Here is a 26,795-nt window from a genome sequence, read left to right as displayed (position 1 = left end):
TCTAAGTATGGGAAAATAATTCTGAATATTTTCTAATAGGGATGAGCCTGAAGAGTAAAACATAGAGCTAAAGAATCCCAAATGTAGCAGAGTTTGAAAGTGAGTTAAAATTGATTTCTCAATAGACAAACAGTCATTTGTCATTTGGAAGGAGAATCAGGAGGGTCCAGTCACAATACTGGGTAGGAGCCATCACTCAGTCTTTCATCCTCGCTAAAGGTCATTCATCAAAATACTTGACAGCACTGTGCTACATGCCTCTCTTTTGCATTGCTCTTACTGACTCAGAAAGCTACAGGGGTCAGCTGAATGGACAGAGAACAGTAGCAGTTTGAATTTTTGAATTCTTTTCTGGATTACCCTTCATCCTTCTCTCCCACGTCAATGTGTACATGAGTTTTCCTCCATATTTTATGATCTTTCAGGTCCTCAGTGAAATTTACACCAGTTACACAGGACTGCAGATCAAATCACAGATCTCCACCTTTTGTGTCAGGGACTTCCAGCTACATTTGACCCAAGTGATGACATTTGTAGAATATGTTAGTGAACCATGATTACAGGAGCCCCCACTCACCCATCCCTACCCAATGCCAGCTGTATGGCCCTAGAGGGGAGTTGATCAAAAGGAAATATATTATCACTTTGGGAAGAGCATTGCAAATGTCAGGAAATTCCCTCCACTGTCTGATGGAGTACAGGAGAAGGAGCAAAGTGGGCAGTGCTCTGTTGACACTGCCATCCCCTTAACAGTGTTAGCAGAGACTTATGTTGGAGGGGACACTGAGCGTGTAGTTTAACTTTAGTTGACATTTAATGCTCCAGGGCATTTACCTGCTGAGGGATAGCTGTAATGTGCTTATTTACAAGGCACTGAATGCAGTACAGTAATCACTTTTAAGGAACAACTTTTCTATTTTCTTCTTGTATTTTGTTTCCAATACCTCAAAATGTAGTGGTTGCTCTTGGCAACGTTCTCTAGATTCTTCCCAAAATTTATGAAGACAAAATGGCACATTTGACAATAAGCCAGTTTGGAAATTAAACAATCTCCTTCTATTCAGTGGCAACGTCAGAACCATAGGTCTTTTGCCTTGGTAGTTTCCTGAGATTATTGTCATCTATTACCAAAGCTACTGGGGTTTGCAGAAAAAACACAGTGTGCCCCACTCCCAGGACAACCCATCTCTTAGCACATCCTGGGATGTGCACAGTCCTGCTACTCAGAAAACAAGAACTACTTCATCAGAATACTTGATGAAATTATCCTCTTTGAAGTTAACCATCTAATGAAAAAAAAAATACACAAAAATATTTTTATTTATTTTATCTTCATTCCAGATTAATTTGAAACCTGTTACCACATGCTTCAAAAAATATTTTAAATTAATATCAGCTCTATAGCAGCATTCACAGAAATTTTTATCTAACATTCCTGAGTGGATGACCCACAACTGAATAAGGTTTCTGTGGCCTCCAGGTAGTTTAAAAAAAACAGGAAAGCAAAATAGGCACAAAACTCCAAAATGGGGGAAAAAAAACACTGAGAAAGATGAAGGGAAAAAAATCAGTCATTCTAAATAAATCTTTAACTCCACCTGCAGAGTATTTAATTATAGGAAAGAAAGAAAATCAAACCCTTTGCACACCAATATTTTCAGGCAATTGACACATCTTGGCACTAACATGGTCTTATTACAATGAAATAGAGTACTTATGTCCGAAAAACCTTGGCTGTAAAACCAGGTTTTCCTGAAGATGGAAGGAGGTAGAAGAAAATAAATATTTGCTTGCACACTGAAGTACCAATTAGGCAAAACTACATGCAAAATACACCACAGAAGTCAGGAAACATGTCACTTAAATGTAAATTGCTAAAAAAGAAAAATCATTTTGAGAAAGCAATGTGATAAAGAAGTTATTTGAATCCAGATTCTGCCAATTCAAGTTAATAAGGGGTTAACTCCTGGTTTAGTTTTTTTAAAGAAATTTTTACAAACAGTGTTGGCTTGAAAAAAGGCACATACTCCCAGTGCTAGTTACAGACATTTGTACTTGTCAAGAAGGAAATGGAAACTTTCCTAGTAAAAGATGTACAGCGGCGGGGCTAATGTTCTGATTTTGACCTTGTATGTTAAGATTAAAGCGTGTTGCTGTGGCATGGCCATACTTTAGTCTTTGCCGGCAGTACAGTACATCTCCACTCTCTTCATTTTGAAGTCCGTTATCTTTTTAACCCTTTTTATTTTAAGAGGGATCTGAGCACTTTTGTTATAGAGCAGGCACAGGTGAATTTATCACAGACCAGCTTGCCAGAGGTTCTACCAACCTGCCTGCTCAGAGCTTGACTGACTAGACAGGGATTAAGTAAGTTAGGTATTTTATCCCTGATTTCCCAATAATTCAGATGGAGGTTGATAAATAGAATCAGTTGAAAAAATGCAGCTGTTATTTAAGTAAATGCAGTTAAATGAATACCTTAAATTTTACTCCAAAGAAAGGTAACTTTCTAAGCTCCATATCTGAACCACTTTAAATTCCATATTTGCATTTTAAAGCTGTCAAAGAAGCAAGAGGAGAAATACTATTCAAATAAAAACTGGACTCCAAGAGAGTTTAGGGTGAAGTTCCAAAAAGCACTTCCCCATTACCCAATGGGTATGTTACCACTTCTCTAGAAAGAGTGACATTGAGCGTTTCTGAACCCCCACAGATGTTCTTCCCAGCTCAGGTGGGCTGTGTCCTGTGAGGTTTCACAGCAGTTCCTACCACAGGGATGGATATATCAAAGCTTGTTGCCTTCACTGTTTTAGTAAAGAGAGTTTACTCCTAGTAGTAAAGAGAGTTAAGCTACCTGGTTTAGAGTTAAGTTAGCCTGGCTGGGGGTGTAACACTTCATCCCAATCTGGCTCATGGGCTGCTCTGCTCTTTGCTAGCTGACTTCAAGACAGGAGCATGGCTCCCCAGAGCCAGCCACTCTGCCTGTTACCTGTCCAAGGGAACGTTCGAGCTCTGCTCCCAGCCTGTCCCAGCAGGGTGGGGCAGCATGGCCACAGATCCAGCTGGAAGACATTTGCAGTGCTCTGCTTCACTGGGACCCTGTGGAAGCACACTGCAGCCTATAAACATGATTCCCTCCTGCAGAACCTCCCCTGCTTCCTCAGAGCACTGAGCATTTTTGCCCAGGTTAAAGTATCAGGTTCACAACAACATTTGAATTTGAGCTGCTGACCCAAGTTAAAACCGAACAACCTGCTATTCTCAACTCTTTGAAAAAAGGTTAGTGAACCTAGATTAAGAAGATACCTGTTTTCCTATACTAGTAAAGGCATACTTCCAAAGATGCTCTCTCAGTTGTTTTGTCAGCTTGTTTTGGTAGTGTGGTCTCACCAGGTTTTATGTGCTTAGCACCAGTCTGCCCCATTTTCACCCAAAAGCAAATGAGGGAGGCCATTTCTGTGCAAACTAAGTGTACATTTATGTGAGATGTTTTAGTAACAGCAGCCTTGGAAGGTAAGGGCAACATGCCCAGCTCTATTTACAGAAGAGGTTCAGGATGTTACATATATTTACATATCATTATTGTAATAGGGAAGAGTAACTTTCCAGACCTCTGAGCACTTCTCTTGCATCCAAAATCTGAAGAAGAGACAGATCAAATGAGGAGCCTGTCAGAAAGAAAAAGGTCTGATATAAAGGACATATAAACTGAAGGGAAGACATGACCAAAAACACAGGGTGGCAAAAAAAAAGCTTATTTAAAATTACACCTGCAATTGTAACAGTTCCCCTTCTTTGTGTATTTGGTTCCTAAAGGAGATAATGTTATGAAATTCAGGTGAACATATTACTCTGTTCTTTCTGGTTTTTAATACAATGTAAGGCAATTTACTCAAATGTAGAGTAGTTCACTTAAATGTGAACTGCTGAAGTTTCATACAATAAGAGAATCAGATATAAGGAAAAGAAGTAAATTAGTCTAGGCTTGGCTGTAAATACCCCATCCTCCCCCAATTCAAGGACATGTAAATTAATCATAAAGCAATCTCCTCTGAGACTGTTCTTGCTGGAGAGGGGGACAAGACCTCTGCTCCTCAGCTGAAGACATTGGGAAGCAAGAGGAACACGGAACTGGTCTAAGGCAGGATTGTTGGCTGTGGGAGCAATCACTGGGCACTGCCAGTGCAGTGGGCAGTGACAGATGTTTTAAAAACACGGAGATGAATGTATAGGACATGATAAGAAACATCAGATTAACAAGAACTGACTTATATCTGTAATTGGTCTTACTTAATCATGCAAACATTGGTCATGTTGCAGGAGGAAATGCTCTAAGGTCTGGCCTCAAGTTCTCAGTGTCAAAGTTAATGGTGTCAAGCTCCAAGAACACTTTAACAGCCAACCTTAATTGCAAGTATGTACTTTTGCTGTGTCCCAATAGCAATTAAAGGGAGGGGATTAAGTTCAGTCTCTCCGAGGGCCCTTTTCCAAGAGCTTTCTGAGCTGAAACCTCCTCAGCTCCACTGGCAGAGGGCTCCTTCTCAACCCCTGGGAACAGCTGCAAAAGGAGCAGACAGAAAAGGTTCATGACAGCCGTAACCATATTTATGGGCAATGAAACATGCAAAACCCAGCTGGCATGTCAGGACGGTGATCAGCAGCTCAGTTAAAAGTATTAGTTATTGAGTTTGGTGAGGTCCAGAAGGCTTAGTCATGCAGCAGCTTAGTCAGCTCTGAGTCGCTTCAGCCTGTCCCAGACCCACAAGGATCAGGATGATTATGTGGAGAAATCAGAGCCTGCAGGATGGTCTCCTCTCACTGAGAGTCTCAGTCATATTTATTGTCTCATCACCTGCATGCTCCATCCAGCACCTAGGTGGTAAGGATCACTCAGGTGTGTGACACAGATCCAGGCCTATTTTCCCACATAGCCTATGATTATAAAAAACTGAAAATGGAAAGTTTTCAATTGTAACAAGAATACACCATGTGCCATAGTGAGCTGCACTTATATTTGAACAAGCATTCTTTCCTGTGATTGAAGTGTACCATTATCACATAGATACGAGTTTCTCAACAAACAGCCTCTGTTCCTTTTTGAACAAATACTGTAACTTTCCAAATACAGCTACAACTACTTTCCCAAAAAGTCAATCCCTCACCACAGGTCTGTCAGCTGTTTCAAAACGGCTGCTGTGGCATAGGCTCACATCTTTCCACAGCCATACAAATTACTGAGTAGCTTATTAAGCTTAAAATAGGATCCAGAGTAATTTAGAGAGCATGTGAGCTTGCTTCAATACACAGAATGTAGCTGCACTGTTGATTGATTGACGCTTTTCTACAAGCCTTTGTTTTTCGGAAAGTACAAATGTGTTTCTACATATGCAGCAGAGGGGGATTAGCTCTGAAATCCACCACTGCAGCCTTTCAGCCCTTCCATGGAGTAACAAACAGAGCTGTCACTGTTCTGTTAGTTACATTTCTCTCTCTACTCTTACGTATATAAATCCCTAATCTCGCATGTAAAAGCAGTGGTACACAGTAGGCAAAAATCTTCTTTAGAGACGCCTTATGGAAGGTTTGGATTAACGCCCGGTTAGAACATTTAATAACAGCAGCAGCATTCCCAAATTCCTTTTTCAGAGTTTGCACAACCAGTAAACGAAGCTTTAAACTCACACTGAAAATTGATACAATTTGTTTGTTGATATAGTTACCGTCATCTGCAGCTGTATAATTTATTATCACCTACTGCTGTTGGGGATAATAAAAGAGTGAGTGGGTTTTAAGATGTGAGTAAAACATGAGCATGAAATCTCCACTGGAAATACTGAGTCACTTAATAAACATGTAGACCACAAATTCATTGTACATTATTCATTATGCAGGTTACAGATGGGCCTGAAATAGAGAAGTCTGCTTAGGTCTGTGTGCACATCTGCTTCAGCAGGGAGGAAGGGAGTCCAGCTCTGCATGTCACTTCAGCCTATGTCCAAAGACAGAGGCCAGAGGGAAAGCTTGGATGCAACAGAGTGAACTGGAGCGACCTCCAGGCCCATCAGCATGCAGTTTTATAGATTCTGGGTAATCTCCAATGTAAATATTGTTAAAGTATGGTTGAAGAAATAGTGATCAGGGGTGTCTATTTTTTATAAGCATCAGAGAAGACATCGGAGATGCCACAGCTTCTTTTTGACTCTGGAGTCTGTCCGCAGTTCAGCAGCAGCAGCAGCTGGGCCCATGCAGCCTGGCCTCCTGCTAAGCAATGCAGGCAGGGGCAGAGTCCAGGTTTGCCCACAGGGTGCTCTGTCTTAGTCACATACATGTGCCAGCACAATACAAGCTGACCAAATGTCTGGTGGGACCATCATCTGACCCTCAGCTCCAAGGGACTGATCCTGCTCTGAAGGTAGAGCCTCGGCAGCACTCACTCACAACCCGAGAGTCAGAGCAGAAGTTAGAACTGGTAAATTCAGCATTCATTTTAGACCCCTGGGAGGAGAGAGAAGCATCTGCAGAGAGAAATGCAGGGGATATAAACATACTGGTGGGTGCACAGCTGCAGGGAGTAGGGACAAGCTGGCCTTGAAAGTGGCTGTGAAGCAGGTTCTGCCTCAGATCTTAAGCTAGATGAATAAGGGCAATGCTTCTTCTTACCTGGTGCACTTGCCTAACACAAAACAAGCAGCACAACCTGTCTTTTACAGGCTGGAAACTTGCTCACCTGCTTGGGGGCGGGGGAAGCAACCAAACCTTTGAAGATTACGTGTAGCTTTGCCAACTGGTGACACCTGTCATAACATGAATAAACTACTAGGAGTTTGCATTTGCCATTTGAAGTGCACTTTGTAGGAGAAATACAAGGAAATTTGTGTTCAGTGTAAACCCAAGTGTTAATCCTGTATGCGTTTTGGAATGGGGGAGGGAATAGGAGAAATTGTGGGAGTGCTATTTTAACTAAGTAATCCCCACTGTTTTGCTATTTTTTTTTTCAGCCATGGACCATTCTAAGTTGTGGCTCCTGTGAGGTAAGTAACCACTTGCAGATTTAGCCATCATGGCAGAACCAACGGACATCAGTAGAATTCTTTATTCTACTTAGAAGCACTTATTTGCTTTTTCATAGTGTTGCTGCTGTATTAAAAGAAGGCCAATTTTTGATGATTTCCAGGAAAAGTTCTGCAGTCACATTTTTGTTCATTGCATAAGCTTTTAGACATATCTCAATCTCAAATAAAATGTCTTTTATTTTTTTTTTTATTTTTATTTTATTTTATTTTTTTTGCAAATGCTTGTGCAGTGCTGCAGTCCAAATGTCTAGAAAGGCTGTAACTTCTTTGGATCATCATAACTTTGTTGCAATAAAATGGGCAAAATGCTTAATAGCAGCCTTAGTACTATTTTTTGCAGTCATGGTTTGACATTTAGATGAATGCTAACCTGAAGCTCAGGTGCCAAGGCATGGCCATGCACTCCATCTGCGATCCCTGTGTACAGCTGTCAGGGTGCCCACAAAATGCCAGTCAAAATGAGAGGACCACCATCTTACCCAGAAATCACATTACAGGCATTTATATTTTCTGTGCATTTTACACTCTTCCCCACCTCTTGAAAAGCCACTGTACTCACTTGCAGTTGACAACACATCCATCCAAATTCAATCCTACAGCAGTTTCCTAGGTAACTGGCACAGAAAACCTCTACACGGCAGAACAAGCCAAAATACCCGTTAGCGTTTCCACTTCTTTTCAATCCTTTTGAAACATGAAAAGATACAAAAAACCCACCATAAAAGCATTTAAAAAACCCAAAACTAAACCAAACCAACCAACAAGAAAGCCAATGGCAAGGTAAGTTCAGCCACTCTATTTAACCTTCATCCAGGGAATTCTGCATCCGCCAAAAATTAGCTCAGATCTGGAGACAAGACCAATTTAATGTCTGAAATTATTTCTCAAGGGTTGGGATTCTTTGGGTTATCTTCACAGATCACAAAGATCTTTCTAGGCTCTGACTCACACCAGTAATGTGGACAGATACTTCTGAATCATGCCAGGAGCTAACAATTTGTGTCTCTGTTCTCCTAGTCCCTCTTACTGTAGCCAGTTTCCAGTGGGACTTTACAAGGGCTGCAAGGCAAGGACCATTAACTCCAGCCTATTAGTGTACGTCCAAAGAGGTGTTTCCTCAAATTGCCTTGTAACATCCTTTGGTTCAGTACTCCCCTGGGGTCATGCCAGCTCTCAGCTCTAGTGCTCTGCTCATGGCTGCAGCTCACTTACCAAGGGCTTCTCTATCCACCTTATGAGAGAGAGACTCTGCAGTCCCCACGCTGGGACTGCTGTCTAGAGACTCTACAGAGGAGGAAAAGCAAGGAGGGAAGGGGCAGAGGCTAGCAAGTGCATCTGGTTCAGCAGTTCAGCTGTGGTTCCAGCAGCTGTGGTGAGGCAGAATACACTTCCTTGTTTTGTGTGCAAAAGAAAATTCTTGCCCTTGCCTAATATCCACGTGTTGCATTTAAGCACTGGGAAAAAAAAGCTGCACCCTAAAGCCATAGAATCATGGAAGAGATTGGGCTACAAAGCTACATTGACAGCCCTTCCTAGCATTAGCATGCACACACACACAGAGCTGATCCCTACAAAAAGCTAATTAAGGTGAGGGGGGAAACCTGGGAGTGGCTGGCATAAAATACCCTAAAGGGGAGGAGTGGGCTTAGGAATGTGCATCTGAAGGGCTTGGTCTGGTGTCAACTTTTGTGAACAAGTCCTGCTGAATCTTGCTCAGATACCCAGGTGAAGCCAACTCGGCAGGCTTTCACCAGCCCCATTCACAAGGAAGTAAGAGAACTTCACAACTGGAGGCTGTAGCTTGCAGGCAAGGCCCTCCCTTCTCTGCCTGCAATTGTGATAGCTTGCTGAAGGGCAGCATGTGCACATCAGACTGGAGCATAGTTCAAAAGAAGTAAGTGTTGCCTGCAGCTGTCCTCACTTCAGAGCATGTTATAGCAGGTTGAAGGCTGCTGTAAGCTGTGCCAATCACTAACTAGAGAAGCTTTTCTAGCAACCAAGCATTGCCAGGACATAAGGATACACCAGCCATGTCCCCTGGAATGGCCTCTTTTCCTGAAGCTTGGGGGGAAAATTCCAAAGACACTTTCTGTTGACCTCCCATATCTTACACAGGAGAGGGGAACTTCAGGAAGATGGAAATGCAGGGTTAAGTGTATGAAGTTTTGTTTTATGACCTAGTGCGATGCTGACACCAAGTCCAGCCACCCTGTCATGCCAGCTAATTTGAGAACTGATAGGTTTTACAATTGCACACTTTTATGACTGGGATCTTCTAAAGTATAAAAAGTAAGCACTTATAACAAGTAAGCACTTCTCTCATAGCCATCTAACAGAACACCACTGCTGAAGCTAAACAAGCAGGGGGACAGCAAAGCATGTTGTCCCCTGCTCACTCTCGGTTTAATACCAAGTTATGCATCATTCTTTTGGCTGTGCTCCCTTTTTAGATTCCCAACAGCTGGGTTAGAGTCCCAAGCCAGGGTCCTGTGTTGTTACCTCACTGAGAGCTGTGTAGAAAAGCTCTAGCATGGTCAGTGGCCTTAGGGCTCAGCCCTTGCACATTTGCACTGTCTGATGGCCTTCAGCTGAACTGTAAGGTTCTCTGTGCCAGATCAGCCTGAGCCTCAAATCCCAGAATTTATTTATTTACTGTTTGAGGATGTTGGTGAGCTGAAGGCATGTAGACTTTAATCCATTGATCTGGCAACTTAAAGGCCACACTAAGCTATATGGCACTACACAAATCAGTCCTGTGCAGTTCCCTGCCTTAGGTCCTTCATGGTGCTGGGTGCTTTTTGACATCTCAGCTCAAACTAAACCTTAGTTCCCCAAGTCCAGCCTGCATTTTTGTCCCCTTTGACTGAGCAAAATCTTTGGGTTTATGCCCTTGTTGACACTGCTTTCTGAGATAGCAGCTAGATAAGAAGTACCTGAGTTTTCAAACCATTCTGGTTGTCAGCAGTAGTTATCTTCTTTTTTCTCCTTAAAGAGGTTATAACTGAAGTTTAATTATACTCCAGCACAAGGTTTCCCTGGTCGCAGGAAATTCTCCTGAGGTATCTGACTTGCAGCGTAATCGGAAAGTTTCGAAGGTGTAGCAAGGGTACAGCACAGGCTAACAATAAAAGCAGCACTTGGAAAACAAAATGAGCCTTGTCGCCGAACGACACAGTAGCCTGACATTAATCTGTCAGGGCAGCCACTGCTAATAATGCAGGACTGGGGGAAAATGTGTTTTTTAAACACTCCTTAGAGGAACTACATTGATTTAAGTGAGTTCATAATCACTACTGAATCAGAGAACAGGGTGAACTGTTAAATATAACCATTATTTCTTTGTATGCTTTATGAATTCCCCTTCAGAACTTTCGACTGCTTGCGAGCTCTTACGTGTAACCAGCAGACAGGCACAGCCAGCGATCACACACCCGGTTTCACCGCACACGCAGGGAACATCCGACACTTGAGGAAAAAAAATACAGCTGCTTTTTTCCCCTTTTTCTCTCCCAGAAAAAGCGCCTGACAAAGGCTGCCGCCCGCTGCCGCATTCCCGCCGGGGCCCGCTCAGGGGCGAGGGGCGGCCCGGGCCCGGCCCCGCGCGGCGCTGCCCGCGGTGCTGCGGCGCCCCCCGGCGGCCCCGGGCGGAGCGGCGGGCGGGGCCGGCCGGCCGTGAGGCGCCGGGGCTGCCGCCCTCCCGCCCGGAGTGCCCCTCGTCCCCAGTACGTGTTCCACGGCTCTTTTACCCTTCCTGCTGTTCGCAGCCAAGCGCTTCCCTCCAAGCGCGTTTCCCCAAGCAGATTTACGTCTCTGCGTAACTAACAGTACTTGCAAAGCCTGCGCTTGGCGGCCGGCTTTTCATCCCGCTGCCCCTCAGCCACCTCAGGGCCACCTGGGCTGTTACAGCCCAGAGCCCTGCTCTGCTGCTGCACTCTTGAAGACGGCGGATTTCCAGAAGATGCTGGCTTTTGCTCTTACTTGCTAGGGCATTTGCATTGTGAAGGCAGAAAATGAGGGGGCTCATCCACGAGCCAGGCGATGTCCTCCTGTCACAGACAGTGGCTGACACCTCTGCCTTTGCTGCACGGATCGTTGCCTCCTTGAAAGGCAGACGAAGCTCTATGCTTTGCATAGCTGGAATGGATGGCTGGCCTCCTGCTTAGGGTGTTGTCACCAGAAGAGCCTTGCCAGACTGTGTGCACTGTGTGTGTCAGGCACCTTTTGTCACAAAGGCATTTTGGGTTTGGCCTCATTGAAATCAGTGGCCAAGTTCCATGTCCTACAGCACAGAAAAATGCACGGTGCGCATGAGATATGTGAGGGGGGGAAATAGTGATATTAAACCAGCCGCAAGACCAGCCACGCATAAACTGAAGAGCAGCCCCAGAGAGGTGAAGTATTCAACAGTCCTCTGACTTCCTCCATTCACTCTGAAAAAATATAAATGTTGTCAAATCCAACAGGTATTCTTTGGAGACAAGAAGATTCAGCTCTGAGCTGGTATCACACAAAAAAATGATGGGAGAACAAGACTAAGATGAATGCTGGTGTTGGGAGGGTGGGGAGATACCCACATAAACAAAGAGAGAAGGTTAAGGTCTGCTATGGCAATATCTCCCTTCCTCCTTTATATTTTGGGTTTTTTTACGTAAGTATGATTTAGGAATGGCATAACAGACATCTAAGAAAGAAGCCCACATGTATAGTGGAGCTGAAGGATAATATGGATAGCACAGCAGCGACGTCTGTTGCAACTGGAATTTAATTGTTTTGAGCTCTTCAACAAAAGAAAATTCAATGTGTTTCTTCCCTCTGTCTTTTCATGTACATGATGAATAATGCAAGCCTAAGGCTTGCATTATTTGTATTTTAATATAAGTAGTTTAAGAATGCTGGTCTGTCCCACCAATAGGCTTGGGGATCAAGTGAGCTGCTGGCAGCACTGGAACAGAACAACTGAAAGCCGAGTCCAGGCACCAAACTACACAAAACTTTGCCTCACAGTTTTGCAAAAGCAATGACAAGAGGAAGGAATAAGAAAAATTCTTACTTTTTACTCTGCTAGAAGAGCAGATACTGTACTTCAGCTGCCTCGCAAATCTCAGGGCCTTTTTCCTACCCGGTTGAAAGAAGCGAAAGAGGTCAGCAAGCCACTCTCAAGCTGCCTTTGAGAGGCTTGTTGATGCTTCCTATTCCCAGCAATTACAGACTTTACGTGCCTTTTGAGACTAGGTACAGAGCAACTCAAAAGATTATTTGTACCATCAACTTCTTCTGTCATGGTTAACTCCTATTGAGTCCCTTGTCAAAAAGTAAAAGAGAATCACAGAATCAATTAGTTGGAAAAGACCTTTGAGATCATCAAGTCCAACCTATGACCTAACACCACCTTGTCAACTAACAGTGCATGGTGTGTTTTTGACAAGCCCTACTGTTTCCAATACCAAAGCAATGAAGTTGGGCCAAATCCCTTGACCCTTCAGGAAGATGTACACTGCATCTATAAGGCTTCAGGAAGTGACCACTTCTTTTTGGAGTTTGTGTAAAAAAGACAAGGGGCCAAGCAATTATTCCACAAGTTTTTCTCTGGGTCTCCCTTTTTGGTTCCCCCCGGTGAACAGAGGTACCATTTCTGCTCATTCTTTCCTCCCCTGTATACTCCCCTAGCTTCTGCTCTGCTTCTGGGGACCTCTTTCTGACTTACTGGTTTACCCATCACAGAGCACCTGACTTCTTTAACATCATACATGAAGCTTTATCAGAGCTGATGCAATAAACTCTCTTATGTAATTTGCAGAATTTGAGATTAAATATACCCACCCATCTCCTTAAAGTTAAGCTCACTGGCAGTGAACGTGTCAGATCGTCTACAAAGAAAAAGAGTGTGGGCAAGCTGTACACGAAAACTGCCCTGTTAGAAAAAGCTGCCTCTGGCTGCTAACAGACATCCAGTCCTTCTGACCTGCGGTGTGAGGGATACCTGGGGACTCATTCCAAATCCAGGTGTTCTCTATCTGGTTTAGGGCTGCATTCTCAGGCCTTCAAAATCCTAAGAAAGTATTTTACATGTTTTTTAAGCATTTATTTTTTATTGTAATTGCCATTAATTTTTTTGGTGTTGCTTTGCCATTCCTATGCACTCAAGAGTTGCTCACTTAGTCTCAGACCATCTGTCACTCTGCATACCTTTCTAAAACTGGAGCATGATGTTTATGGGCTCTCCCTTTTGCTGCATCTTTAACAGACAGCAGCCCAAGTATAATGCTGCTGTTGGCTTTGGCCTTTAACAGACTTTGTTCAATAAGTAATGTTTAGAAAATATTTCCCTCTCAGCTATCTCTCACTCTGAATTTGATAGCATTAGATCTTTTTTGTTCTTACATGTAAGTGTAATATTGCTACATTTTTCCCTCTGTGAGGACACTCTTTCTGCAGTTTGCAAATACAGTTATCAAACAGACTTTTTAAAAAATCTTTTTAGTTTATACTGCAACATTTATTTGAATTTCTATTTTTCAGTATTTGCTGAATTTGAAAATCTTATTTTTTTGGTTTAAATTGCATGACAAGTTGTTAAAGTATCTAGGATTGTTTTACTGCCCTCTGTATGAATGTATGCATTGTTCTAAATGGAATTACTATTTTGCCTTCTATAATCAGTAGTCTAGCATGGACAGGGGCATCTTGGTTCTGTGGAGACCTGCTGTGATGAAGCAGCTTAGGCCAGTCAGACCAGACAACAGGAGGGTGCTGGAAATGCAGATGTGATAGTGCTGCTGTACTTCCTGAAGAATAGCAGTCTGGAACATGAGACATCTTCTCTATTAAAAACTCTTTGAATAGGTGTTGGCATAAACTAAAAAAAATTCAGCATCTTGCTTTGGCAAGGCAGTACTGCGTTCTTAAGGGAAAACAAGAGGGAACTTCAGCTGTTTTATTTATGTATTATAATCCCAGCACTCAGCAATGAGTTTTTAAAAGAGAGCAGTCCCTGGGAAAGGAGTCCAGCACACAACTTATCTGACCTAGCACACTCTACTACCTCATTCCTGAAATCTTAGCATTTATGATCCCCGTTCATCAGAAACACCATAAATGAAATGTTTTAGCATGTTCTTTTGCTGCCATATTTTCTGTTCACTAGGGTGACATTAGAAATGCTGGACTTTATTTATTTCTCAAGATCAGAAAGGAAAAATATCCTAGTATTGGACACAATGTTCAAAGTAAAGAGATTAATAAAGTTGAGGGCTTTTTGCAATAGCATGAAAAATTCTGTATTTAAACAGATCACTCCCACCACACAGAATAACATGCCTTTTGTTCAGAGATTTACCATGTTTAATTAGTCATTTTTTCAGTATCTTAACCATGTTTTCAGTTAAATAAAGTAATAAACAAAAGTGTTCAAAGTGAGGCAATATTGTCTTTATGTTATTTTTAAATTGTGACCAGATATTTGTGGGACATGGAAAACTAAAAAAAAAAAAAAAAAAAAAAAATTAAAAAAAAAAGTACATAATCTTTGCTTCTCTAGCAAAATTTTAGTGCCAAATTCTGCTCTCAGGTAAATTTCTACAAAGCATTGTTCATAACAGCATCACAATACAAGGGCATGTTCATGGATTTGAAAAGTGCCAAAGGTCAGTAGTTGTTCTCATTTCTTAAAGGCTCAGTACACACCAAGTGAAGCCCTGGTGCCTGACTCGTATCACCCCACTGCCCTACTTTACAAGCAGCCACAGAATCATTCCTCTCCAACAATCTGATTTGATTTCAACAGATAGTAATTTGGCTATTTTTGATTTTTTTTTAAACTTCAATTTGCCTGCTTCAACAAATGAGAGCACAATTTGGCTGCTTTCTCAGGGAAAAGGAAGCCAACCAAACATGACTTTCACCAGGCCTCAGTTTTTGGCCCCAGATTTCAACATACACTATTACAGCAATCAAAAGAACCATAGAAATTACTTATTTTACTGTTCCTTAACACATATCACACAGTCCTGCAGCAAGCAGAATCACAGATGAACCTCAGAACATACAGAGAGCACAACTACTACACTGGACATGAAAAGGAAATTTTATTAAACATGTTTACATAACATGAGTTGGAAGTTCATTTAAAAGCACAGGGGAGTGTTAAGACAAGTGGTCAAAATAGAAAGATACTATTGAATTATAGCTAGTTGGTTTTTGGCCACTAAGACAGAACAGGATCTAGTAGTAGTGCACCAATGCTTGAGTTCTTCCTGCTCAGCAGGTCGAGCAGTAACCAATCTGTGCCCTATGGAAAGATGGGCAGAATAATTCCCATGTGTTGAGTAATAATAAATAGTTCACTTGGTGCAGGCAGTATGTCTATGAATTAAAACCTAGTGTGTACACAGTTTCTACATGTGTTACAGCCCCACAGTAGGAATCTACACCAAAATAGTTATTAGAAGGAATTTGGTCCGTACTACATCACGTTTTCCATAGGGTAAAAAATAAAGTCCATCTATAGACATTTAGCACCAGACCCACAGACCTAGCCTGGCTAAAACCTGCAAAATGTCTATAAGAAAAATGGATGGCTTAGATTTCTTGGTTACTTCAGTATAGTAATTACGAGCAAACTGTACAAGTACATGCAACATACAAGCTGGCCTATGTGGAACTAACATACATTATTAAATAACCTTTTTCATCTCTTTTTACAAAACGTGCATGCAGCTTTGAACAGTTCCAAGTCATGCTGCTCTATTTGTGTGATCACAAAATTGAATGGCCTGTAAAAGGAGGGGAAACATATCAATGCACCTGCAGGAATCTGCAGTTCTTCGCACATTTACAGAATATCACAAGGGATTTCAAGGCCAAGAAGAACTCAAATGAATAAAAAGCAAATTGAAATTTGATTTTTTTTCTCCAAAAAGTAAGATATCTTGCGTTAAAAAATCAAGCCTTGTGCTTGCATCAATCTCAAAGAAATGTAAACTAAAATTTGATAAAAACATTAGTAAGTGCAGAATATTTCAACTGGAATTTCCAGTGAAACACCGAACAACTCATACCATGCTCTATCCAGGGCAGACAGGTGCGTCTGAAGCGACACACATCAGAGAAGCCTGGGTACAGCTGAAAGTGTCATATGCTCAATTCATTCCTGGTCAACATTTTGGGAAGTCAAATATACATTTATACACAGAAACGTAAGTATTTCCTCTCCATTTCTAGGAGGAAAATTGCATTACCAGTAACATAGTCAATGTCAAAATTAAGACTAAAGCTGCTTTATACCAGTCCCCAGCAGTAGTTGCAGAATTCTTCAAAATTCTTCCATGCAAAACATCATAAACAGAAAAGTTATTTTATATATATATAATGCAAATGTATCTGCTTTTTACAAAGAAAAAGTGGCACTGTGATGATTTTTATTTTTAAGAGCGTAACTTAGATTGGTTATTTGTTCTGGGTTCCCACATGACTTGTAAGTACCAGAACTGAGAAACTATTTGAACTCGCTGGAATTGTAACTGTGGCTGTTGAACACTTTAATGATGCTTACAGAGATATGCTTCAGCCCTTTTTTGTTTGGTTTAGAAAAAGAAAGGAAGGGTCTCTGTTAGCATTGTGAGGACTTCTACAAAACTAGCATAATCATGTGGCAAAAAACTAGTGGAAGTGACAAGTACAGAAAAACTGCTGAAACACCAGGAAGGTAACACTGCTTGAGGGCTCTCTCAAAATGTGAAAAATACAACATTGTTAACACAGTGAGAGCTTCCAGTTTGGGTCATCTTTGACTTAGGTCGAATCTAAAGGTCCCTCGCTTTTCTTTTTCCTTTATTTCTTTCTTTCATTTTTTTTTTTTTTTTTTAATCATTATAAGCATCAGTGATAGCTGCTAATAGATTAGCTGTATGTGATACACCTTTGTTCTGTCAATTTAAGCCATCTCTCAACAGACAGACATATGTTTGGATAACTACTACAAGCAAAAACGGAAGTGATTGTCTCTCTCCAACAGTGTTTCTTGATCATGTGAATGTCTGGTTCCAACTGTTATCCTGGGTGATGTTTTGAATAGACAGCACCTGCTACTATGATCTAATGCAGGGAGGCCCAGTTGAACTTTCCAGAGATGACTGGGAAGCCCTACGTGTCAGGGGAGTCAATGTTGGATCCACTAGTGATGAAGGTGGAAATAATTTATACCAGCCTATTACCACACTGGACAGATCCAGTTCCTCCAGAAGGATCTGGGCAACTCCCATGAAGCATTTGTGGTCCATTCGGCCGTAGTCTCCCCAAACTATTACCTGGAAGAACATAAAATTAAGGTTCATGATTGTCCCCAAATCCATGCTTATAAAGGGGTATATACTTAAACCCGTGCTGACGTATGTTCACTCTTGCTATTATATGTGTTAGCATAAGGAAAATGTTATTTTCAAGAGTGAGTGACTGCTTCCCTTTCATGGGAAAACCTTATGGCAGGACAGGAGCAAAGTCAACAACAGAGAAATGTTTAATGCAATAAGACATTTTGCAAGTCTGAAACCACAAGCGACAAGGATGTGTTTAATGGTATTTATAAAATTAAAGGCTTAGTTAGTTGGAATGGATTTACACATACTGGTTAAATTTAAGTAAACATGCAAGTGATTCCCCAAATGACAGCCTAAAAATGGGATTAAGAAGAAACTGACCTGAAGGACTTTACCCTGTGGACTTTCCTCAAAAACCAGTGTCTGTTGGTACAGAGGATCTAGCGTCTTCCTTGCAATTCTTGTCTTCTTCTTAGCTATACATGCTCCATTTTCCAGTAAATACACTTTGACATATGGAGCTGCAAACAGAACATCAAGAATGTTATGTTTGGACTTACAGTGCACATCTGAAATGGAGGACAAATGCCTTAAAAGGAAGCAGAGTAGAAAGAAAATGACACATGTTATTTTCATTTTATCTTTGCAGTTGCATAATCTGAATACAATTATTTTAATAAAACAGATGACACAGCCCACAAGAAATCAATTTGATTTTTATAAACTTTGAATGTAATGATCTAAGATGTTACTAACAACAATTACACTTCATTTCTGTAATTTTAAAAACATTTTCTTTTTCCAAGAATTAGCTGTCACTGACAGCTATTCCAGAGTCTCTCTCTAAATGCTTAGGGTTAGAGATAGTTCAAAGCAAAAGGAATATTTAAAACTATGCCACTCCAATGACACAGACATGAATTGTTCTTTCATCTCTAGCTCCTAAGGAGATTGAAAAGTACCATTTTCTCTAAATGTTAGCTAAAAGAATTGTTCCAGGTGTTAAAATAAGCAGTGTTGGGGTATTGATTCGAAATCTCCTCTAGTAATTGTTTCTATAAATAACTAGAACTTCAACAAATGTCCTTATAAAATGATACAATATTATTACAAAACACATTATGCAGATTATTGACACTGACAGTAACACTAGTTCAAGCGGATGCCTTCTTGAAGCATTGTTGTGTACAGTTTTTTTCCATACCTGGGGTAGATTTGGAGCCAGGTTTTTGTGTGAGGCCACGGGCTCTAATGACTTCTACTTCTAACTGGCCTTTTTTATCCACCATTCCAATCTGGATGTCACCTGAGAGGGAGAAGAAAGAAGCCCACATTTTAGAGAAGCAGCACAGCACAGGAGGTAAGGTGTAAGAGTGAGAAAGACTAGTTTGATATAATTCTTCTGCATTACTTTGCCAGTTGTGTCTCCTGATGATCCCTTTAGATTCTCCATCCTTAAACAAAGACTAAATAATATATACTTAGGGAGCATGGTGCCCTCTCTTGGTATGCAGTTCATACCAGCTAAAAAGAGGTATTTTTTTCTTCAAAAGTCTCCACCAAGCACACAGGTGACAGTTTTTCCATTTTTATCAATATTCCACACAGGTTTTTGGTGTGATTAAAATGTCACAATATCTTAAAAAAACAAACTGCTTTCATTTCTAAATAGTCAAACTTGTTTCCTTGCCTGAGTTTTGATAAATGATATTTCCTGCAGAAAGAGGAGACTGCTTACTCTGAGACCAAGCTCTGTTCTGATATAGATCAAAAAAATACAAGGGCAGTAAACTATGTGCTGATGCTCAAAACATTTTATCCTTATGCTTTCCTATATTATGGAATCAGCTGATCATAAATCTAACTTAGGTTAAAATAGATTAAAATAGGCCATTTAGGTTAAAAAGTGCACAGTATGACATGAGCAGTTACATGACACTGGAGCAAATAAATGAACTACATCCACAAAACACATTATAGTTATTGATATGTTGATATGTAAGCTCTTATTGTCTAAAAAACCAAATTCACAAATAGATGACCCTGAACTATAGAATTTTCAGTCTGGATTTAGAGAAACAGCATTTTGAAATTAATTTGGCATGAGATTTTTACGTTTCTCTAACAGCATATTAAAACTGTTTATACCTTGGTGTGTGAGGTATGACAGAACAGCAAAGAAGAATTTTTTATCAATTAAACTTTGCTTGAATAAACACAGTCATGTTTTGCACTAAAAATAGTACAGAGGGAAAATTCCAACAATCTGGATATGCATCTCTGTAATGCATATCCAGAATAAAACATGCAACAGGTGACCAGAAGGGGGAGCGATAATCCAAACATTTTCAAATCATCCCTAGTGAAAGGATACCATAGAGCAGGTCTTCTAAAATTTTTTTAAAAAACATAGTGGAGTGCTTTTCGGGGGCCAAAATTTGAGCCCATAGTAGATAAAGTTCTAAAAAAGTCAAAATAAACTTTTACTCAAGTTATCTGCAGAAAAATCTTTAGCCACAAAACAAGATTAAAATAAAGAAACAGAAATGTAGATCCTTATATGCCAATAAATACATTTAGATATTAATTGGACAAATAAACTCACTAATACATTTTCATTCAAACTAACAATAAAAATGTAAATTTAATAAATTTGGTGTTGATGAGTGTTTTAGTAGCAGTCATTTGGATTTATTCAGCAAGTTTTGCCTTAGAGGAACCTCAGAGCATTCTCAAGATAGTTTTCCTTCTGCTTATGGGTTGGAAAGGTAACACTGTCTTTTTCAATTTTTTCATCTTCCTGTTTCTCTCTCCTTTTTCTGATGTACCTCAGTAGCTCTTCCTAAAGCTCAGTTGTATTGAAGCATTGGCCATTTATAATTTCCAGAAGAAGTATTACTACAGTAGTGGATCTAGGATTCCTCAATTAGCATCCTAAATCATGTCTAAGAATTGCCCATTGTCACAGTATTGTCACGTTACAGCCCATATATAAACAAAAAACCCCAACCCCAAATCTTTCCAAAGATACTTACACAGTTCTGCCCTCTTGCACTCCTTATATAACTCATAGTCTGTTCATAAACAAGCTACAGCTAATGCTGCTAAAGGAAATTACAGACTGGTCTGGAAAATAGAGAATATCACAGATAGCCTTCAGAAGCTGTTGTAGAAAAGGATTTTTTGTCTCATGACAAGCACTGGTTGTATCAGTGACTGATTATTGGGCATTGCAAATCTTTCCAGAAGCTTCATTTTCTTGAGTTAGATGAACTAAGCTTGGAAAAGTGCTGTTTCACCAGAAAACACTCTGTCACATCCAATATAATCTCTGTCAAGTAAATACGAACTCTGAACAGTTGAGACTTTGCAGCCAGCTACGTTTGGAGAAGCCACAATAATTCTGTCTGGGAAGTAAAACCCCTATCTTCAAATTTCAAATAAGATTAGTCAATACTTCAAATGGAGCAAATACCGTTTCTCACCCCACTTTGGGTGCTGCCATGATAGGAACACTGATGGCTGCAGAGGGGACTTTCATGTTGACAATGAAGGAAGAAACTTGGTAAAAGTCCATTTGGTGCTGTAGTCTGGCAGTGTATGCATTATTTAATTGTCTTATAATTCATTTACCAGATGAGAACATATGGTTCTTACCCATGGCAGGGGTTGCCAGTGTTTGTCGGCCTACTAACTGTGCAGGTCCCAGTCCATCGAGGAAATCACTGAACTGACTGTCAGCGCCCAGCCGTACTCCAGGAAATATTAAGCTGAAACAAAATAGAAGCTCATTAAGCATAAGAACAGGATTAATTTCTGTTGTCCTACAGTATTTACCTCAGAAGTACTACTGATCCAAAGCAAGCAGCTCAGGATACACAACCACAAATCATTCTGCAGCATCAGGAATTATATGTTTCCCATGGACCCTAAAGCAGTGTAGAGAAATTCTGCACATCAATTCTAAGTAGTCCATAAATTAGGTCTTGCTAAGGACCAAGAGCAGTGAAGAGTCTGATAGGTAAATAGACTGACTTTGTATGAGAAAACATAAAAAGCTTCATGAAACTTAATAGCCTATCCTTCATTAGTGAATGTGTGATTTACATAGAGCCAAACCTCATCTGCATCAGGTAGAACAGGGAAAACAGATGTATATACTAAATTAATCTGATTGCTGCAGCTGTTTAATGAAGCAGTAAACTGGCAGGTAGTAGCAGTAGTGGTGATTAGAGTTAAACCTAACGCCACTCTCAAGCCAAAATATTCTGGCAGACAAATCTGGCTCTACAGTTGCTACCCACCCCTCTCTCATGATGCAAACTGAACTTCAACACATCAGCGCAGGGTATAGTGGAAACATGCAAGGCCAGGGTTAGACAGGGCTTTGGGCAACCTGATCTAGTTGAAGATGACCCTGCCCAGGGGTTAGTCTAAATGACTTTTACGGGTCCCCTCCAAATCAAACTATTTTATGATGCTATAACGTGTACTTTGTCAAGCTGCTTTCTCATAGTCCATAGTGTCCACTTTTTTTTTTAATGTATATACAGTCTCCAAACAATAACCAAAGACAGAAAACAAAGTGAGAGAGAATGAGTGACCCATGGTGGGACGGCTCAGCTTTGACTTCCTCGTAACAATTATGAGAAATAAAAGAACAGACTCTGAACCAAGTCTAGACAACATATTACTTAGCAGGCCATCTACCACTCTGTATCTTCTTCCTCACAGGAAATTCCCTATTAGATAATAGGGAATAAATAATAAAAAATAATAAATACTTCCTAATAAAACCAAAAGCATCTAGTGTTAGAAGTATTGATTTCTGCACATCAGACTTGTGTACTTCAGCCATTCAATTCACAGACCCAGCAGTTGCATAGAAAAAGTCCATTCCTCTCTCAAAGACTAACTGTTCTTTCTATGCCTGCATAAACTATTGACTGTCTGTGACTGAAGCTGGTCAGAAAAATATCACAGAATCATAGAATAGCTTGAGATGGAAGGGGGTCACAAGGATCATCCAAGTCCAACTCCTGACCCTGCACAGGACAGCCCTGAAAATCTCATCAAGCACCTGAGAGCATTGCCCAAATGCTTCTTGAACTCTGTCAGGCTTGATGCTGTGACCACTCTCTGGGCAGAAAAACTTTTTCTAACATCCAACCTAAATCTTTCTTGATTCAGCTTCATACCATTTCCTTGGCACAGCATTTTTTTTTCAGAAAACTCTTTATTTTCCAAAAGGTAAGCTTTTTCACAGAAATTTCATTTTAAATTCTTGTGGGTTTTTTTTTGTTGTTTTTTTTTTGTTTTTTTTTGTTTTTGTTTTTGTTTTTTTGTTTGTTTGTTTTTGGTTTTTTGTTTTTTTTGTTTTTTTTTTAAATATGGTTTCTTTAGATGGAGGAGAAAAAGAATCTCAGGGTCTCCAGTTCAACACCAAGATATGATCTGCTTCTCTCCCCAGCTGCACTATCATTTCACTCTTGCCTCTGCTATGAGAAGTTTCTTGCTTGTTTCATTGGCCTTTTTTCCTAAAACATGTTACATTTTGCCACAGGTTGACTAACATTGAAAATACTCACTTGAGAGCACACTTCTAGCTATACATATGACAATGAAGGTTGGATGTACACATTCATCTTGATGTGTATTAATTCTAATTCATTAAATTTCAGTAAAGGGTCAAACAAAAGAACATGACAAGGTACGTGGGGTGCAAGCACTCTTGTTTACTTCTCAAGCTTGCTTTCCTCACTGCCTTAGTGACTCTCAAATCAGCAATTTATGGCTCTACCTTTCTGTCCTCCAGATGCCTGATCCAGACCTTGGCTGCCCCAGCCTTGCCAAATCCATTTACACACAATAAAGGTGGAACAGAGGATTAAGCTGTTCCACTGAAAATGCCTTCACCCTTAGTGCTGGGCTCCTACATTTCCTCTCCACTGCTAACCAGGCAAACAGGCTCCCCCAGCTCCTCCCTAAAGGGTCCAGCCTACTGGCCCTTTGTCACCTTTGTCACCAGGTCTATAAAAGTGCATTTGTTCACCTCATTTTCCTTTTTATTTGGCGAGTCCTCTTCTAAGAATTTCCTAGTAAACACTATACTTTGACACATGCAGGAGAGTCCCACTGAGAACTGTGAGGATGCTGGAACATTCCTTCACATTTTTGTGTTGTAACTGCCTTTGTTCTCCTTTCCTACATATCAAATTGTTCAGCAGTAAATGGAAACAGCTGCCCCATCCCCACAGCTGTCTGTCTGACTTCAGATGACAGGGCAGCTGGGCTCTGGGTTTACTGTTCTTAATAAGAGTCTTGGAACAACTCCACATTAAACTTTCTTTGTATATGGTGTTACTGAACAGAGTTTCATGTCACAGGGATTCATATATGACATCTGAAGTTTAACTCCGAGTTAATCCAAACATATCTCAAAGAAAAACTATCCCTGTGTTTTGTTTTGAATAATGCAGCTTTAATTTAGTCATCTTCTGATGAAGAAAATGCCTCACTGAATGACAGGGAAAATAAGAATTCTTAAGAAGTCCTGCCTCAATTTCAATTTCCATGACATTTGCATTATGTACCTAAAATAGTTCAGTTTTTCAAATGTTTCAAGCAGAAAAATCTTTACACAGAGCTATCCTCTTCAGATAGAGTTTAGGACATCTCAAGTAATGGGAAAGAAACTTCTACTACATTAGAAACTTCTCCTGTATTACTGATATTTTTAATGCCACTTACTTGCCCTCGGAGCTGTAGCTATTTATGCTGCCATCAGTGGATTCTCGACTTGGCTGTCGAACCATACGACTTCTCATCTCTGCTGCCATTCCTGTTTCTGTGCTTCTCTGTATCGTGCTCTTTAGCTTCTTGCTGCCAGCCTCTGAAAGCAGAGAAAAAGAAGCAACAGTTAGAATGACTTAAAGCAAAGCCTTCCCTTGCAGTTTTCACCCAAGAACAGTGATCTGACTTGGTCACAACTATTTACTAACATAAAAAAGACTATTCTGAAGAATCTTATGAAGATTGAAGAAGCAATCTCTCTTCCTCAGCTGCAAACTGGAAATGACTTCTCTTTAAATGGCTGCAACCTGAAGATCTTCATTAGGGCAAACTGTTAGGAACTGAATGTCTTGTTAATAGGCTTTACACAGTTGGAATGTAGACAGGTTGTGATACTGTCTACTAACCACACACTTGGTGATGTGCCTCTAGCCACCTTGATAGGCTGGGTGACTGCAAAAGAAGATACAACTCTCATAGAAAATAAAAAAAAGGAAAAAATCAAATTTTAGCATAAAAAATGTAATAATGTCTTTTGACTTGGCAATGTATTACTATTCACCACAAAATGTCTTCAAAGTAAACAAGAACATATGATCTCAGCAATTCTGAAACAGAAATAACTCTTGGGGAAGTTTTTGGGAAACCACAGAATAGCTAAGCTGGACGGGACCACAGTGGAGTGTCTGGTCCAACCTCCTCCCTGCTTCCTAGAGCCCATTGCACAGGATTGTGTCTGGACAGTTCTGAATTATCTCCAGTGAGGAGACTCCACAACCTCTCTGGGCAGTCAGACTCTAGGCTTGCAACTGTAAGAAGGTAATGTGTTTTGAAACTGTTTAAAGACTTCATCCATTTGATAAAGCTTCTATGCCACGTCCTTTAAAATGCAGTTTGATTTTCATCCTGAAGTTTTCATGTTTCCCTTGAGCAAGAAGACCTTCCAGTCATTCACAGCTTCTCTATGCATTATGGCTGATCTAGAGTGAATTCTGCTGTCACAGAGATTGTACTTCTAGATGATGATAGTTTTTCTTGATGATCTTTAAATTTCTTCCACCAAAGCCTCCATGTGACGAAGTAACATGTTGCCTCCAAGTTCAGTGTCCTGGTCTTTTTCAGTTAGTTCAAAATAGGTACCCCAAAGTTGAATGGGTAACATAAGTTTCTCTCAGAAAGTAATAGATTTGACAAAGTTCCACGGAAGTACATGCTAAAACATTCCTCTGCATTTGCCCCTTCATTTCAGTGCTCTTTTATTCACCTCTGGAAAGTCTGCGAGCATCTTTTTCATGGTCTGCTCAGGGAAAAGAGCTGAACAAGTAAATATTTCTTCCATCTCCACCTGTTGTGGTGACTGAATTGCTCTGAAAAGTTCTTCATCTTCCTGTTTCACAGGCACATTGTTGATGTTTGAAAGTGACAGATCATGACAGATCTTATTCATCACAATAAAACTTTTGACTTTTGTAGCCCCCACACAGCCTGCCCATTCCCCAGGGTGTATAAACATGCCGCAGGGATCAGCTGGCCCTTGCCCTTTTGGATCTGCAGAGCTGGTGGAGGGTAAGGAGAAATACCATACAGCTATCACAGTAACCTCTTTGAAGCTCTCAGGGAAACAGCAAACATAGCCAAAGTGAAAGAATTAGTATATTTGGCTTATAGGAGACATGCCCACAGTGAAAGGAGCTGAGGTTTCCCTCTTAAGCTGTTTGGACCAGAGTTGTTTATCTGTGGCCACTAAGCAGCACCCAAATGCCTCTGAGTGGAAGGGATCAGCTACTTCACAGATCCGTTCTGCCCTTCTGAGGCAAAGAGCTCTGAGGTTTTCCTGTGGGCCACTACAGCTCATCCACATTGCCAGTACTTAGTCAGCTGAAAACACATTATCCAGTGCTCTTAAATATGAGGTGGGGTAGGGTAGGCCAGGTACACCAGGAAGACCAAGCTCCACTCTTACACAGTGCAGGTGGCTGTGGAAGGGATTTTCTGGAGCTTCAGTGACTCTGTATGTAGAAACTCAAATGCTACATTTGGTCCTGAAGCTTCTCTTTAAAAACTGAGGATGTGTTCAGCATATCAAGGCTGATAGGCAGGATGGACCTCAAAAATAACTCAAAAAACACCTAGGAAGTATAAGCTTCATACAGAGTTGTACTCCAAAGCAGGATTTTCACATTTTCTGCAGGTATGCGTTTTCCACCCATATTGTTTTCTTAATCTTACTCTCTCTTTCCCACTCTCTCTCTCCCACCAGGACATGTCTGAAAGTGTCTCTGTTTCCATCTGCTCCTACAAAGCATGTGAGATTATGTGGTTTACCCCCTGCCTACATTTCCAGAGCCAGCCATATCAGGCAGCATAACCTGGAGGATATAATAGGGTAGAGGTAGAAAGGTGAATATGATTGCTTGTGAGTATTCAGGGCTTAGGAAAAGTAAATGAGGAGACTCTAGAGACAGCTACAAGACCACTGTCGTCTTGGCACAAATTGGTAAAGGTATATTGTTCCGGACCACCTGGACAACATGGTGGGTGATGAAATATAGCAATGAGAGCCAGGTTGTTGGGACAGATAACAAATACAGAAATGATTACTGTAAAAAATATCATT

The 26,795-nt window shown here is 40.7% G+C and overlaps 1 protein-coding gene and 1 long non-coding RNA gene across 33 annotated transcripts in view; both read right to left on the bottom strand.

Moving 5' to 3' along the window:
- Nucleotides 1-10,655, bottom strand: part of LOC147654704 (uncharacterized) — a 54,300-nt gene extending 43,645 nt beyond the window's left edge. The window contains exon 1 of the long non-coding RNA XR_015282942.1: nucleotides 10,467-10,655. This is a non-coding gene — a long non-coding RNA (uncharacterized LOC147654704). The remainder of the gene's footprint in view (nucleotides 1-10,466) is intronic.
- A 4,482-nt stretch (nucleotides 10,656-15,137) lies between these two features.
- LOC111925814 (regulating synaptic membrane exocytosis protein 1) overlaps nucleotides 15,138-26,795 on the bottom strand; it is a 135,892-nt gene continuing 124,234 nt past the window's right edge. For 31 of the 32 annotated variants that reach the window (XM_023922394.2, XM_086876249.1, XM_086876233.1 and 28 more), the window contains 5 exons: nucleotides 24,137-24,278; nucleotides 21,044-21,156; nucleotides 18,591-18,692; nucleotides 17,768-17,907; nucleotides 15,141-17,377 (listed from right to left, as the gene is read on the bottom strand). In XM_023922394.2, the coding sequence (XP_023778162.1) occupies nucleotides 17,159-17,377; nucleotides 17,768-17,907; nucleotides 18,591-18,692; nucleotides 21,044-21,156; nucleotides 24,137-24,278 (716 nt within the window). In that variant the 3' untranslated portion in view covers nucleotides 15,141-17,158. Of the gene's footprint in view, nucleotides 17,378-17,767; nucleotides 17,908-18,590; nucleotides 18,693-21,043; nucleotides 21,157-24,136; nucleotides 24,279-26,795 lie in introns of all 32 variants that reach the window. The other variant, XM_086876264.1, reaches the window with a different exon arrangement.

This window comes from Cyanistes caeruleus, chromosome 2 (genome assembly GCF_971803275.1).
Source record: "Cyanistes caeruleus chromosome 2, bCyaCae1.hap1.1, whole genome shotgun sequence".
Taxonomy (NCBI): Eukaryota; Metazoa; Chordata; class Aves; order Passeriformes; family Paridae; genus Cyanistes; species Cyanistes caeruleus.
Note: the sequence above shows the minus strand (reverse complement) of the source record. Positions and strands in the feature narration are given on the sequence as shown.